We start from the raw sequence: 15,766 nt of genomic DNA, 5'->3' as shown, positions 1-15,766 counted from the left end.
CACATCTTTGATCCCAGCACTCAGGAAGGCAGAAATATGCGAGTCTCTGTGAGTTTGAGGCCAGCCTGGTCTGCAAGTAGAGTCCAAGACAGCCAAGGATACACAGAGAAACCCTGTCTCAAAACAAACAAATGAAATCAACGCTGGCAAATTTTAGTGTCGAAACAACAGTGTGACTTGAACTATGTTTTTTGGGAGTGCTTAGTTAAATTTAATTGCCTCTTCCTTAAAATTGGGCACAGGGGTAATACAGGGTCTGGCTATATAGCCCACCTTGTCTTTAGAAGTGACGGTCTTCCTGCCTCTCTGCCTATATGTCAAGTTTTTAGTACATACCACCATGCCTGACAGCTGTTTGTTTTTCAGCAGGAAAGCTCAGATCAGCTCACTTTGTTTCCACACGTTCCCCTCTCCTGACCTCTTGCTTTGGTGTCCCAGTCAGGAACCAGCATCACTGTGGATATTGCTGTGATGGGCGAGGCACACGGCCTCATTACCGACCTCCTCGCAGACCCTTCTCTGCCCCCGAATGTGTGCACATCCTTGAGGGCCGTGAGCAACCTGCTCAGCACCCAGCTCACCTTCCAGGCCATCCACAAGCCCAGAGTTAACCCCACTGTGACCTTCAGTGAGAACTACACCTGCTCAGATTCTGAGGAAGGCTTGGAGAAAGACAAGCTGGCCATTCCCAAGGTAGGTGTGGCACCAACAGTGTGGTCTTAGCTAATCTTGCCACTGTCACTGAGGTTTACTTCCTGCTACTTCTTTTTTTCCTTATTTTTTAATATATTTTATTAATTTATTCATATCACATCTCAATTGTTATCCCATCCCTTCTATCCTCCCATTCCTCTCTCCCTCCCATTTTCCCCTTACTCCCCTCCCCTATGACTGTGACTGACGGGGACCTACTCCCCCTGTATATGCTCATAGGGTATCAAGTCTCTTCTTGTTAGCCTGCTATCCTTCCTCTGAGTACCATCAGGCCTCCCCATGAAGGGGACATGGTCAAATATGGGGCACCAGAGTGGAGAATGGGGACTGACTTTCACTTCCTGCTATTTCTGTATAGTTTGAGGCAGACCCTTCCTGTGTAGCCTTGGGATGCTAGTACTCGCTATGTAGCCCAGTTGCCTCTTGTGCTCGCTACCTGAATTTTCCCAGGAGACACCAGACATGGCTTATTGTTGCCCTTTTCACTTCAGCTCCCATGTTTCTCTCTCAGTTGTCCAGGATAGTGATAGGTGAAATTCAGATAATATTGTTTAATCAGCGGTTTCCATTTACCTTGCTTCCTTCCATTGTTTTACATAAAAGTTTATGGTCTAAAATATGGTTGGTGATAAAGTGAATAATATTCTTTCCAGCGCCTGAGAAGAAGTTTGCCCCCAGGCTTGCTGAGAAGAGTCTCATCCACATGGACAACCACCACCTCTGCCACAGGCCTGCCCACCCTGGAGCCCGCACCAGTGCGGAGGGACCGCAGTGCCAGCATCAAGCCACATGAAGCATCTTCACCCAGGTTAGACTCCTGCTGCCTCCATGTCTCCTCAGATGGAATATCTGCCAAAAAGGGATTCATAGAACCCAGGAGAAGAGAGGCCCAGCCAGAGTTACCAATGATGGGCTTTGACCATAACAATTTGGTGCTTAACTGCAGAGTACTCTAGGGCCTGACTGGTATGACATTAAATGTAAATGCTAAGACTGAGTTGGGGTGACCTTTGCCCCTATGGCATTGGTTGGAAAAGGATAAGTTCAGAGTGAAGGCATACTACACTTTACCTGCGTTGAGATCCATACTGGGGGCTTTAAATTGAATCTAGTCTGACGTCTATATAGGATTCTTACCATGGTCTATCAGACCTGCTGCACTTACTACCTGAAGAATTAGCAAGAATTATAGATCAAAACGTAGATACCATCTTAATAACACTTGATATATTCGAATCTTTTACAATTCTCTGTGTATCTGCATTTATGTGTATATGTATGTATTCGTTTGTGTATGTGAGTATGTGTTTGTGTATGTGTGCATGCATGTGTGTATGTGTGTATATGTGTACATGTATGCATGTGTGAATGCGTGTGTCTATGTATCCATGATATATATATATATATACACAATGCAAACACATGTATGTATGTGTGTGTACATGTGTGTATGTGTTATATGTGTGAATATGTGTGTGTGAGTTATGTGTGTATTTGTGTGTATGTGTATACATGTATACATATATGTATATGTTTGTGTGTGTGCTCTTACCTTGAGCCATACTTTGAGCTCTACACTTTACTTAGTGTTTAGTTGTATATTAATTGTGATTTTATGAAGTGACTATATGAATCTACTTTCCATCACTTTGACAAAGTGCCTGATATCGATTAAGGATTATTTGGCTCTGTCTTTTAGTGGTTCCCATCTGTGGCTTCCCACATTTTACTTTGGGGTTTTGGAATCATAGTCCACCTGGGCAGAGGAGCCAGATGACCCTACGGTTGCCAGGACAGGAGGAGGGAGAGGGGCAGGGGAAGGCAAGGGCTAGCATCCTAACATGCCCTGCAGAGGAACAACCCTACTGATCTAATTACCCAGAAGCAGGCACTACCTTTAAAGGTCTAGTCTCCGAAGCTGCAGACCAAGCCCTTAGCACAAGGCGCTTGGGGGAAGTTCAAGATCCAAATTATATTAGTGACTGACAGGCCAGAATTTAAAAGGCTAAAGAAAAAGTAACATTAAGATCTGAAATGACTTTTTAAGAAAACACTACGAAAAGATGTGCTTTTAAAAGGGAACTATTTTGTCTCTTCTTTACAACTTAGAAGAAAATTAGAATACTTTATATGAAGTCAATAATTATAAGGACCCTTACCTTATAATTTCAGAGCAATAAAATATACATATCAGCTTCATCATTTACCTAATGAGTACAAATATCCATATCTTTTTGTAAAGACATAATAGCATATCTGACATTGTTTCCTCTTCATGACAACAAGATGGCGTCCTTCTAAATCCTGAGAGGTGAGTGAGGACAGGCTCCCTTGCTTTTCTCCTCCTCTCATGTACAGTAGAGTGACTAAACCCGTCTATGCATCCTTACCAGCAACTGGGGCGCCTTCACCCTTGGCATTCCATGTATAAATTACTTGATCCCTGTGCTTTGAAACCCAGTAAGCCCTTGGCCAGGGAGCTCCTGAAGGCCTCCCCTGTATAGTCACTTGTTCAGACCACAGCTGAGAGGATCAGCTTATCACTGGGAATGTTTTACAGACTTCACCATGTGATGGCTTCGTTAGACAGACTGGGTGGTTGAGCTTCTCTCTGGTATTTGCTTTGGGCAACTTTTTTCCTTGACGCCGCCCCAGACATACTCATTGCTTCTTTGTCTCTCTTGAATGGCTTTCTGGCATCTCTTGACTTATTGTCATGGAGTAGCCCTGAGGAGGCTCAGAGCACAGATAACTCCTGGCGTCTTTTCTAGAATGTTAGACCAAAGGATCTGCTCACAGCCATCTCTAAGCCACCCCCACCCCTGCTTTTTCCTTTAGAATGCAAATTACTTTATGTTAATATGTGTCTTCTGACCTAAGACCATCAGGTGTTTTGTTCATAAACCAAAATTTTAATAAGCTATAAATCATAATTCTACACTATGGCATTGCCTAGGCTGTTTTTAGATTTGAAGATGTCCTCATAAGAGGAGGCACATGCTAGTTCACAAGCATTTCCTGAAGTCGAAATGAAATATCGCTGGTAATTTTTCTCATTTTCCATAGTAGCAGCAGCTACAGCAGGAGTGTGAGGCAGCTTGTTCATGCTTGGACACATTTGGGAAGCAGTGAGAGCAAAGTCAGACCAGGAACTGAGTCAGTGCATAGACCTCATGATCCAGCTCTCAATGGAGCACCTCTCTAGTCAGGTTTCCCTCCAGAAGCTTCCACGGGCTCCCAAACCAGGGCCATTAACTGGGGACCAAGAGTTTAAACATGTGAGCCTAAAGAGGCATCGCATATCCAAACCATGCTGGCAATGCAAACTACAGCGCTACTTGTCAGCACTTACCTGATGGCACCATGATTTTCTAGGCAGAAAATGACTTTACGGAAAGCACATCGCTGCCTTCTCAATGCCTTTGTTATGCTCTTTGTCACTTCTGGCCAAATCTGATTTATTCCATTCTTTTCTTTGTGTGGTTTTGTAAAATTAAGGGTAACAATGTAGTCATCACACTAGCAAAAAAAAAAGGGGGGGTGATTTCCAAAGAAATGTTTCTTTACTTCAAAAAATCTCATACTGACTTATAAAGTAAGTGGTTGGATGCAAAGATTTTCACACAGATATGGACTAGTTTTGCCACCCATTTTGTTTATCCTAATGGTGTTCACAGATCTCATGTTTGTGCATATTTTTCCCTTGGCATAGCTACTCCTTAATTTCACTAAGCTGCAAAAAGTCAAGTGTAAAGTCTGAAAGCAGTACAATAGTTCCATCACTATGAAGTCCTGAGCTTCACGCTGCCAAGAACTTACCTTCTTACAGGAAAACTGTGTGTGTGGAAGGGGCTGTGGCACCCCCCACTAAATATGATGGTTTTACCTTTGACCATAAAGAAAAGTAGAAATCCTTCTGACTCAGGAGAAGTGTTGCTACAATTGATGATCAGTTTAATAAAAGGATTTTAATTTCTTCCCTTTTTTCCACTTGTATTTTTTCTTTCCATATTTTTTTTCCAGTGTAGTTCCTTGGGGACTTAATGAGCCAAACAATTTTAGAAACAGAAATAAAAAATAACACTCAGGAAGCAGAGGCAGGAAGAACTTTGTGATTCTCAGGACAGCCAAGGCTACATAATGAGACCCTGTCTCAGCATACATACATACATACTACATACATACATACATACATACATACAATGTACAGACATACCAACAGTTTCTGTGCCTGTTGGATGCAGGTAAACAACTTCTTTCTGGGAACTTTAAATAATATTTGCTACAAAGAACATAGTTTTGAGTGTCATAGGAAGTGAACCACTCAGGCGACTCTACCAAGAGGCTATGAGTTTTCCTGAGCCCTGGTACCCACCCAGTAAGGAATGATTTAGAAAATAGACTATAGCGTGCTTGGATTGGTATACTAGATGGGAGAGATGGATGCTCTTAAAACAGCCTTTGGAGAGACACACATTGCTGGGATATGTCATGCTCCCAGTCATTCTACATTGGTCTCTTAACTGACCCTGGGCTTGGCAAATCAGACACAAAGGAAGCTGGAAGCCTCCTGAAAAAACACTCCTACCCAGCTTAGAATTGAAGATGAAGTTAGTACAGGGAACAGAGTAGACATAACAGGTGAAGACGGCTGAGGTCTTCCTTCTCGTCTGTGACTTCAGAGTGACCACACAGCCCACTCACCCTCCAGAATCTAAATTCTTACCAGTTCTTTAGCTGTAAGCACCTGTGAGCCAGCACTGGTCAGTGCAAAGCTGACAACTCCCTTGATGCTCACCCCAGGCTGCGTGCAGATGTTTCCCTGAATATAATGCATTTAAATAGCATACATTGATTTATGCTGTATGACTAATAATATAATATAATAAATTAATGTATGCCAGGTTAAAATGGGGTAAATGTAGGCAGGACTTTATTAGTCTTAATTTTTTCCATTCGAGTTTATAAACTTTTCAAAATAAGCAGAGTTTAGCTTTTAAAAAATACTTCTTTAGGTTTTTAATTTTATGTTTATGAGTGGTTTTGCCTGCGTGCATGTATATATACACCACATGTGTATAGTTCTTTTGGAAGTCAGATGAGGGTATTAAATCCTCCTGTTATTACATATGGTTGTGTGCTGCCATGTTGGTGCTGGAAACTAAACCAGTGTTTGCGCCAAGAACAGCCAGTGCTCATAAGCACTGGGCAATCTCTGTAGCCCCCTTTTAAATGTTTTTATTGGCTGTAAAAGAAAAAAGTAGGAAAAATTTGAATGATCCTCAATAAGATATCTTTTAAAGATGTTAAGTGATGTTAAGCTCTTCAAAAAGTCTGCACAGATGAGTAGTAATTTATTGACCATAAAATAGTGTAAGAAATAAAAGATAGACCGATGTATATTACATAATTTATTCATAGTCAATTTTGGTTGTTACGTAGGCAAGCAGAATGTATGAACTGATACTAACACCACAAGGAAATATTTGGCTATTTAATACAAATATTTTTATCTCATTGACAAAATTTCAAGCATTTGTAAAAAGCTAAAGATGAAAACAAGCGTTATGTAGGCTTCAAATGTTCTTGACAATTGCTGAAGTTCACTTCACCCTTCAAGTATCTCTTTTATTATGTATGTGGTAAATTGCTTTAGAAGAGCAAAGGGAAGCTTTTAAAATAAAATTATTGAAGAGAAATATGCTGGGGGAGGAGCTTATAAAGTTCCATCCCTTACTAAGGAGCTCTGGGCAATTGATGGCTTCTGGGAGAGGCAGAACCCCTGCTCTCCAGGAGCACCTCCAGATTATTCCCTATTAATTATATATCTTATATGACAAATTCCATACATCCATGATCTCATAATTCCATCAATTTCAGGAATATTTACAGTATGCCACTCAGACAGATCAGACACATCCTGCTCATTTTAAGATTGGAAAGCAATCAAATATTTGTTATTGATACAAATTATGGGCTTTTAACCGTCACCAAATTTACTGTTGCATAAAGGGCACAGGGACTGACAAGACACAGACCAAGCACTTTTCACTGGGAGTGATCCAAGGTTGTCAACACAATTTCCTGAATTCTCTTCTTTCTCAAATTAGGGTGAATAAGGTTTCCATTTCCATGTGTAAGGTTTGAAGCAATATGTAAAGAGGGATTTTGGCTTAGAAGACCTCCAGGAATCCTATCCCATTAATTCTATGACTTCTGTAATCCTCTCTAGGCCCAATCCTCTATGGTTTGATTGATTCCAGATTTGTTTACAGGGAACAACTTGATGACCAAGCCTATGCTGGTCATCACATGCATTGTCTAGATAAAGAGAGCCTATTACCTCTCCCCAATCAATATGATCAGTGTGTTAGTGCCATGCCATTGTGTGTGCATTTCAATGGCGTGTGACAGGGCTATCACATCCTTTTCAGGAGATCACCAGTAGAAACCTGGGGTCACTTCTTTAGGCTGCTGCTAGTAGTTTTTTGTTTGACTGGTTTTTGTTTTGTTTTGTTTTTTGTTTGTTGGTTTTTTTTGTTTTTTTTTTTTTTGTTAGCCAATGCTACATTGCCAACAGAGCGAAATGGCAGGCTGCAGGTCTGTTTCTCATGTTCTACTTGATAAGTGCTATATCAAGACATTATCACTGAGTGGCTTGGTCAAACATTAATTGTTGAGTGTATATTTACCAACAATATTGCATAAGAAGGGGCACCTAACTAAGTATTAAGTCACTCTCTGCTCCTCTAAGGACACTTGTATCACAGCCAATGAATCTGAAGGATAGCATTTAAACATCTTTGGAGAATGCAACTAACATGTAAAAGAGTGTGTTGCATTTTTATGGATCGGATGGGTTGGGACAGCCGTCTTTGCTCTTTGTGGACTGCATGTTTGATAAGAGACAGATAGATTACATGGCTGCACTAGAGCCTGGACTTAGCTTATTTTGTCATTTGCAAGTTAAATGGTTCTGTCAGCACCTTGGAACAAACACTCAGGTAGGCGTATCTACTGTGCCGATGGTGGTTGGGTGCCTGCAAGATGTGCTCCGTAACAACTGAGTGATCTCTCTGTGCTGTCCCTGCAGTGCTGTCAACCCTGACTCTTGGACTGCCCCAGTATTGATGACTCTCACCAAGAGCAGATCATTCACTTCGTCCTATGCTGTCTCTGCAGCTAACCACGTAAAAGCTAAAAAGCAAAACAGGCCAGGTAAGTAACGGTCTCCGTGCACTCCGGGTCTACAGCCCTAGTTTTTAATACAAAAGTTGTGGTGGTGGTGGTAATGAACTGTGATGTTAAAATGAAGAACAATATATTCTAAGTTGGGAAAGTGGAAGGAATTGGGTGACTCCCCTCACTTAGTCTAAATCCAGGTTCATGCTGGGGTCCATAAATTGGGTTTTATGAAGTACGATTAGGATTCCAGCATTTAGGAAGCTAATGCAGGAGGGTCAAGGTCTTAGATGCTGGAGAGTTGACTCAATGGTTAAGAGGGTTTGCTGCTCTGTGGAGCACAGGAGTTTGGTTCCCAGCACTCATGTCAATCAACCACCTGTAACTCCAACCCCAGGAGATCCAGCACCCACTTCTGGCCTCCTTAGGCACTGCATGTACACACACACACACACACACACACACACACACACACACACACACACACACACCACTTTATTACATTTGCCTCTGAATTTTCCTCCAGAATCCAGGTGAGGACCTGGTCTGTTCCTCTTGCCTCTTCTTTGAGAAGTACAGTAAACACTTGTTTCTTGGCATTGTACACATTCTCCTTGAGGTTTTCAGTGATTCTCTGCTTCGTTTCTGAATCTTTTGTCTTTAGCAGCTTGAGAATTTGAGTTTTGGCTCAGGGAGAACCCTCTTTTTTTACTGTGATACTGGACGTGCTAATCTGGCTGCCATGACAGCTGTGAACTCCGAGTTCCGTGTCATCACCCTCATGACACTGCTAAAAGCTCTGCTGGCAGCCTCTGTAGTAGCTGTGCCCTCATCCCACATCCGACTGATATTTCAAAAGATGCCTTGAAAGACAAACCTAACATTAAGGCTAGTACGTAGGGAAGGACTTTTGGTTTCTCCTTTTTTTCTGGATGTCCACTTCCCACTTGGTCCCACCTCTTAAAACCATCACTCATTCTGCTTAAAATCTCCACTGTTCAGTATAGGAAGACACTTTCCCTACAGAGTTCAAGTTTATTTGTATTCCATTCCTGCAAGAAACCATTAAAGGCAATCTGATTCTCCAACAAATATGGTCTTTTCAGCGTGGAGATGTTCCTTACGCTTTGTAGAGATCATAAATAACCTGAGAAATAGACCTGAGCTATACTAAAACAAGGGAGTGCAAGATGGTGAAGACTGGTGACTACCTGAGATGCCTAAAGATAAACACAGATAGACACCCCCTCTGGTTTCCACATGCATTTACAGAAACAAGGAACGCAACACACTTATGTACAAATACACTGCATCTACACACATCAGAGCACACACACCACAAAGACACATGAACACACACCACACACATACCACATACACACATATGACATATACACCACAGAATTAAATCACACACACACACACACACACACACACACACACACACACACACCACAAGCACAAAATAGAAATGTGAATTTTTCTGTTACATTTTTATGTTGTTACTGTTGAGAAACAAAAGAGCTCATAGAAGGAAACTGAGAGACAGGAAAGTGAAGTAACTCATCCAAGGCTCAGAATTCATCTTCAGCCCTTCCTTTTGTCATAATGTTTTCAGAGTAAGAAAAAAAAAATCAGAACAATAAATTGATGTGGTTTGAAATTGGGGTTATGTGGTCCTAATCTTGGCTGGGTACAAGACACTGGATCTATGTGGTCCTTCAACTAAGTGACTATAAATTATTTTTTTCCTTTTTAATTATCTTTCTCTCTTATATTTACATTTATAATATTACCATATATACAATAAACTGCTTACAGCAAGAAGAACCACAAAACCATCAGGTTATTTATATAAATAACCAACCTGTTAAATTTAAGAAGCTAAAAATTGGGACTGCAAGATTGCTCAGCAGATTTTTTTGCCAACAGACCTCAACAGAGCAAACTCCCAAAAGCTGTCCTGTGACCTCCATACGTGTGCCATGGCAGACGCCAAACACACATAGACAAACACATGCACACACACACACACACACACACACACACACACACAGACACACACACAAACACCCTCTCACACAAACACGCACACACACAAACACGCACAAACACATACACAAATGAATGACTTAATTAATTGTTTTGTTTAGCTACAGGAGCTGGAGAGATGGCTCAGCGGTGACTAGAATGCACTGCTCTTCCGTAGGATAGGACTTATGTTCCTAGCACCCATACTAGCTGGCTACCAGTTACCTGAAACCCCAGCTTCAAAGCATCCAGTGCCCTCTTTGTCCTCTAGAAGCACTTGCCCACACACGTGCCACATAAGTGTGCACACACACACAGACTGACACACATACATACACATCATTTCAAATCAAATCTTTCTGTTTTTAACTGAAACTTGTGCCTCTGACACACACCCTGGAGATGGCAGCATATTTGAGGGTACAGCATTGCGCCCCTGCATCTTACTCCCTGTGCCTTACTATCTAACTCGACTCAGGAAGATCCACCTAAGGCACCCCAAGGGGCGATGGTAGAAGTCAGTCCCAGGAGTGGCAGCCTGTTGTTTCTTTCTTTCTTTCTTTCTTTCTTTCTTTCTTTCTTTCTTTCTTTCTTGTTTTTTGTTTTTGTTTGTTTATTTGTTTGTTTGTTTTTTGAGACAGGATTTCTCTGTGTAGCCTTGGCTGTCCTGGATTCTCTTTGTAGACCAGGCTGGCCTTTAACTCATGGCAATCCGCCTGCCTCTGCCTCCCTAGTGCTGGGATTAAAGACGGGTGCCACCACGCCGCCGGGCAGTCTGTCCTTTCTAAGGGCAAGGTGTCTCCCTATCATGACTATTCTGCAGGCACTTCGTGTTGGGGTGCCTTAGGTTGCTGTCACCATGAAATAAGGACTTTGTACATAATCTATATCCAGTCTGTAGAGAATTCAAGTCAATCACTAAAATTCTGGCAAAATATAGAAATATATTGAAAATCGGATGAAACTAGATTCCACGACTCCCTGGTCAGCTAGGTTCCTCTTGTTTTGTTTTCATTTGCTTTTTCTTCTCGTAATGTAGTTTTTGAATCATCATGAAGCACGAATCCCCATGGGGTTTTCATGCGTACTTAGTTTTGATTGTGTGTCCCTTCCTTCTCTTTTACTCTCCACCACTTCCCCCGTCTTCTGTCTTTCTGCCCACGTTGGTCCCTTTCTCATTCTGTATCACATGTGTTATACAAGCCCCACCTCAGTTTTGAAACTCCGTTTTCCTTGCATTGATGTCGTGTGCTTTGGCTGCCCCAGTAAGCAAGTGCCTTGTTGTGTTTACCGTAATGTAATGGCCCTTTTGCCACCTGCTTCTCAATGGATTTAGCCTTTTGTGTGGACAGAGGATAAAGAAATGGCATCCCAGGAGGTGTGAGGAGGAGCATAAGAGCCTTGGGCAGTGAGGTGTAGAGGAGTCAGTACACCAAAGATGAACAATCCGTGTCTAGCATAGACTGATGGATCTGTTCTGTGCACAAACAAGTACACAGTGTATTCCCAACTCTCTCAGTCACCAACCATTTGAAAGAGTTAAAACCTTCCCCAATGGTAATCTTCACCAATGGCTAAAAAAAAAAAAAAAGAAGAAGATCACACAGGAGTCCTTGGATGGGAGCACAACAATGGGGGATTTAAAATATGATTTACATTTTTTTACATTTGCATTTATTTTAATTTGTGAGTGTTTGCCTGCGTGTATGTATGCGCCATATGTGTGCAGTGCCAGCAAAGACCAGCAGAGGGCACAGGAGGCCCTGGAATTAGATCATTGACAGCTGCCACACGGGTGCTGGGAACCAGTCTGAGTCGAGTCCGCTGGGAGGGCAGCCAGTGTTCTTAACTCCTGAGCATCCCTAGAGGCCCTGATTTGAACTTTCAACCTTGCCCTTCTAGTGTGAGTCACTGCCAATGTGCTGCTGTTAGCGTCCGGTTGCTGTTAGCCACTGTTACGTCCTTCAGCTTCCAAATCCCTCTAATTCCTAGTTACTGCCTGTGTGGTGATCCTTTGCCAAGGTCTTGTAAGTGTGGGATTCCTATTGTATTGAAACCAGATGACTTAAACCTATAAGCTACACTTAAGAGAAAAATTTTTATATGGTGGTAATTTTTTTTCCTTTTGTGTTTATTAATTTTGGCTACATCTGCTAAAACATCAGTACAGAGGCACGTATTTATCAGAAAAGCTGGTTTCTTTCTTAAGATGTGTTTTATTTCTATTAATGTACACATGTGTTTATGTGTCTGTGTGTGTATACACACATATCTGCAGGTACCTGAGGAGACCAGAAAAGAATGTCAGACCCCCTGCACCTGCCGTTACAGGTGTTTGTGAGCCTCCTGATGTGGGTGCTGGGAACTGAACTTGGGTCTCCTATAAGGAAACAAATGCTGTTAACTGCTGAGCCATCTCTCAAGCTCCATTTCTTTCCTCTTCAATTAAAGTTAAACTGAGAAACTTTTCTGCTGCAAAGCAAATGGATTTACTTAAAGAATACCTGGGCAGTATTCCTCACCTTCTTTCTCTGGTTGCCTCTATACCTTGACACGCGTTTTCTCTGGCTCTTAGGGACAAGGGAACAAAGGCTCAGTTACACAAAGAATTAGGAGTTCAGACTTTTCCAAAGTTGTATGTATGTAAGTATGAATGCATGTGTGTGTGTGTGTGTGTGTGTGTGTGTGTGTGTGTAACACAAAATTGGATATCTTCACTCTAAACTTCAGATTGATAGCCCTTAAAGGGTCTTAGAATTCCTCCCTCCCACCTTCCCTCTCTCCCTCCCTTCCCTCCTTCCCTTCCTTTCCTCCTTTTTTCTTTCCTTCTTTCAGACTTATTTCTAATTTTCCTGGGGAAGTCCCTTTTCTATAGCTACAATACTTTATCCCTTCCCTTTGAGTTTTGGTTGGGATGGGATTATTCTTTCTTCATCTATTCTTTTCTTGTACAATACCTCCTGAAGGCAGCCTCATCTCCCTCCCCTCCTTTCTAAAGTAAAAGTGTATTCGGTGAAGCCAGACTGAGCAGCCCTAACCTGAAAGCCTAAATTGGATTTCCAAACTTGCATTAGAGATGCTCAACTACTAAAATTGCTGTTACTATTCCTAAGTCCGCAAAACTCAGAAACCTGACATCCTTCCCACTGGGGCATGCTGGGTAAGGAAAGCTCTGCCTGTGTCTGCACTGATCATCATCTCTCCGTCTAGCTGAACACTGCTGTGTGGAGGTGTGTGTGTCCTCTTGCTATCCCAACCCTAATATTTCTTTTTTTTTTTTTTTTTTTTTTACTTGCAGTAAACTTTACATTTGTGTCATCTGGTACCCCTGCCCTTAAATCTCTGCTTCTCACTGTTGGTGTGACGACTCAGGGCTTAGGCTTGTAAAGAGTTCAGAACATGTAGAAGAAAGCTCTAGAAAAGCAGAGTGCTTCTCTGTTGCACATTTATTTAAAAGTTCATCCCAGGAGCCTTAAAGTCTGCTTATTAGTCTAAATTTAGTTAATCCCGGAGTTCCAAGAACCCTAATGGCTGTATGGATTTTAAAGTGTGTATTTAGGAATGAACGCCATGTCTCTACAACTATCAGCTCTCAGCTACTAAAACAAAATCAGTCTTCTCGTAAATTGCCCTCCGAAAACACATCTGCGTCAAGATAGAAATGGAGAAGTTTCCCCAAGGGCTTTGAACTAATGGCCTCTTTTAAAAAATAAAATAAAATAAAAAGGCTGCGTGTGCGGGGCTGAGGAGACTGCTAAGTCAGTAGAATGCTGGACTGAAGACCTAAGTTCAATCCTTAGCTCCCCTGGAAATAGCCAAGCAAGGCTGAGGCAAATCTGCCATCCCACCACTGAGCTCATCCTCTTCCTCTATAGGCTGGTGAGGCAGTCCTGCCAGCCGGAAGTGATCAAAAAGCAGGCAACAGCGTCCATGTCAGAGACAGCCCACTGCCCCTGGCTTCTTGGACATGGTTGAAGAGAGGGAACAAGATAGAAGAGAGGGCACAGAAAGAAATGAGGGTGGAGACCAGACCTGGGGAGAGGGAGAGCAGAGGCAGGCGGGAGGACAGAAGGCCTACAAAGGGAAGAGAAGCCGTGGTCAGGGGCATCTCTGTGGCAAGCTGGAGACCTAAGACAGGGCAGGCTTATTGGGGGGGGGTCACTCTAGCTGAGACTCTAGTAGCAGGGGTCATGGAGACTGAAGACACACTCTAACTAGACATGGCTCCTAGTGGAGGGAGTGGAACACCAACCCACCTACAAAAAGATTCATCTATTTTTATTCCGCCCCCCCCCCGAGTTTTATTTGCACTCTGCCTTCTCTGTATTTGGGAGAAAGCAACTTAGAGAGTGAGAGCTTTAGAAATCCAAGCCAGTACCCTAGACAGACCTCAAGCTGTAGTGTAAGTGTAAACGTGGGGGGGGGGGGGTCTGGCACAAGCACCCAACTTTGAAGTTTAAACTTTAGGCCTACTGTGTGGTTTGTGCTGGATATATCACATGTTTAAGTGTTCTCTTCAAACTTGCTTTGCTCAGAGTGCATTTTCACATACAAACATATATTTCGCTGTTTGAGCCATTAAGAAGCAAATCACCTCCCCCACCTCATCATTTTCCCGTGCGTAATGTAAGCACCCCATGCCTGCTATCGTGCGCTCTATATGAAACCCGAAGGCAACAGTGGGGCTGGAGACATACATGGCTCCGGGAATAAGAGCGCTTGCTGGTCTTTCTGAGGACCTGGATTTGGTACCCAGCAACCACGTGGTGACTCACAACCACCTAGGACTCCTGTTCCAGGAGATCTTGTAAAGGTACAACACGGAAACATGTAAATTAAAAACATAAATAAGTATATCTTTTACAAAGTAGTGAGTTTTGTTTCAGCTAGACATTTGTCGGACACGTGAGAAAGCTGTAACTGTCATTTCCAAGTCAGGATGACAAGAAAGGAAAACGGGAGAAAAATATCCTGCCCTAAGTTTGCTTCAGGCCACGGTGGCTACAGTGGGTGTGCCAGCACTGCCACCGATATTTTAAATTAATTATTTCTTCTCTTTACTTCCTGATCATAGCCCTCTCCCTCCTCTCCTCTCAGTCCCAACCTCCCTCCCTCTTCTCCCACCCACCCCCCTAGTCCTCAGAAAAGGGGATCCCCCCCCCACCAACCCACCTCAGCTCAAACTGCATTAGGATTAAGCAAGCCCTCTTCCCCTATGGCCTGGAGAGGCAGCCCCAGCAAGGGGAAGTGATCAAAAAGCAAGCAATGTCCACGTCAGAGACAGCCCCTGCCTCCTTCACTACGGGGACCCACATGATGCCTGAGCTGCCCATCACCACCACCAATTTCTTAGGATGATTTGTTGCTCGTATTTTTATGCCACAGAGACACCACAGCTACATGCCTCTCTTCCAGATGGTAGTGTAGAGATAAGACCAGATCTGGGGCTGAGCATGTAGTTGGTGGCTACTGAGTGTACGTAGTCAGGGTGAAGGTGACAGGAAGAAGTCGACCGGTTGTCATTTCCGAGGTGTTTGTTGAATGGCATCACGGTTCTCATTCTCTCTCAGGTGGCCTTGCTAAAATTTCACCCGTTCCCTCACCCTCCTCCTCACCTCCACAAGGATCACCTGGCAGCAGTCCCGTCAGCAGCATTCCTTCAGCACAGTTTCCAGAATCCTCCGAAGCAACTGCCAAGCGAGGCCCCGGATCTCACAGGGCCTTATCTTACACCCAAAGTGCCCCCGACCTGTCCCCTCAGATCCTGCCTCCACCTGTCATATGTAGCAGGTAAGCACTTCATCATGGTAACCAGAAGGTATTGGAGGGTGTGATGTCG

The 15,766-nt window shown here is 43.0% G+C and overlaps 1 protein-coding gene across 4 annotated transcripts in view; it reads left to right on the top strand.

Annotated features, from left to right (window-relative positions):
• PDE3A (phosphodiesterase 3A) overlaps positions 1-15,766 on the top strand; it is a 265,916-nt gene that overhangs the window by 212,124 nt on the left and 38,026 nt on the right. For 2 of the 4 annotated variants that reach the window (XR_014776234.1, XM_084766248.1), the window contains exons 3-6: positions 439-693; positions 1,368-1,522; positions 7,808-7,932; positions 15,498-15,717. Coding sequence is in view for 3 of the 4 variants with exons in the window: in XM_084766248.1 (XP_084622374.1) it covers positions 439-693; positions 1,368-1,522; positions 7,808-7,932; positions 15,498-15,717 (755 nt within the window). In the remaining variant the exon portion in view is untranslated. The remainder of the gene's footprint in view (positions 1-438; positions 694-1,367; positions 1,523-7,807; positions 7,933-15,497; positions 15,718-15,766) is intronic. The other 2 variants (XM_084766249.1, XM_084766250.1) reach the window with 2 other exon arrangements.

The sequence above is a fragment of the Acomys minous genome (assembly GCF_964271855.1).
Source record: "Acomys minous genome assembly, chromosome: 17".
Lineage (NCBI taxonomy): Eukaryota > Metazoa > Chordata > Mammalia > Rodentia > Muridae > Acomys > Acomys minous.
The sequence above is the reverse complement of the archived record's forward strand: the minus strand, read 5'-3'. Positions and strand labels throughout refer to the sequence as shown.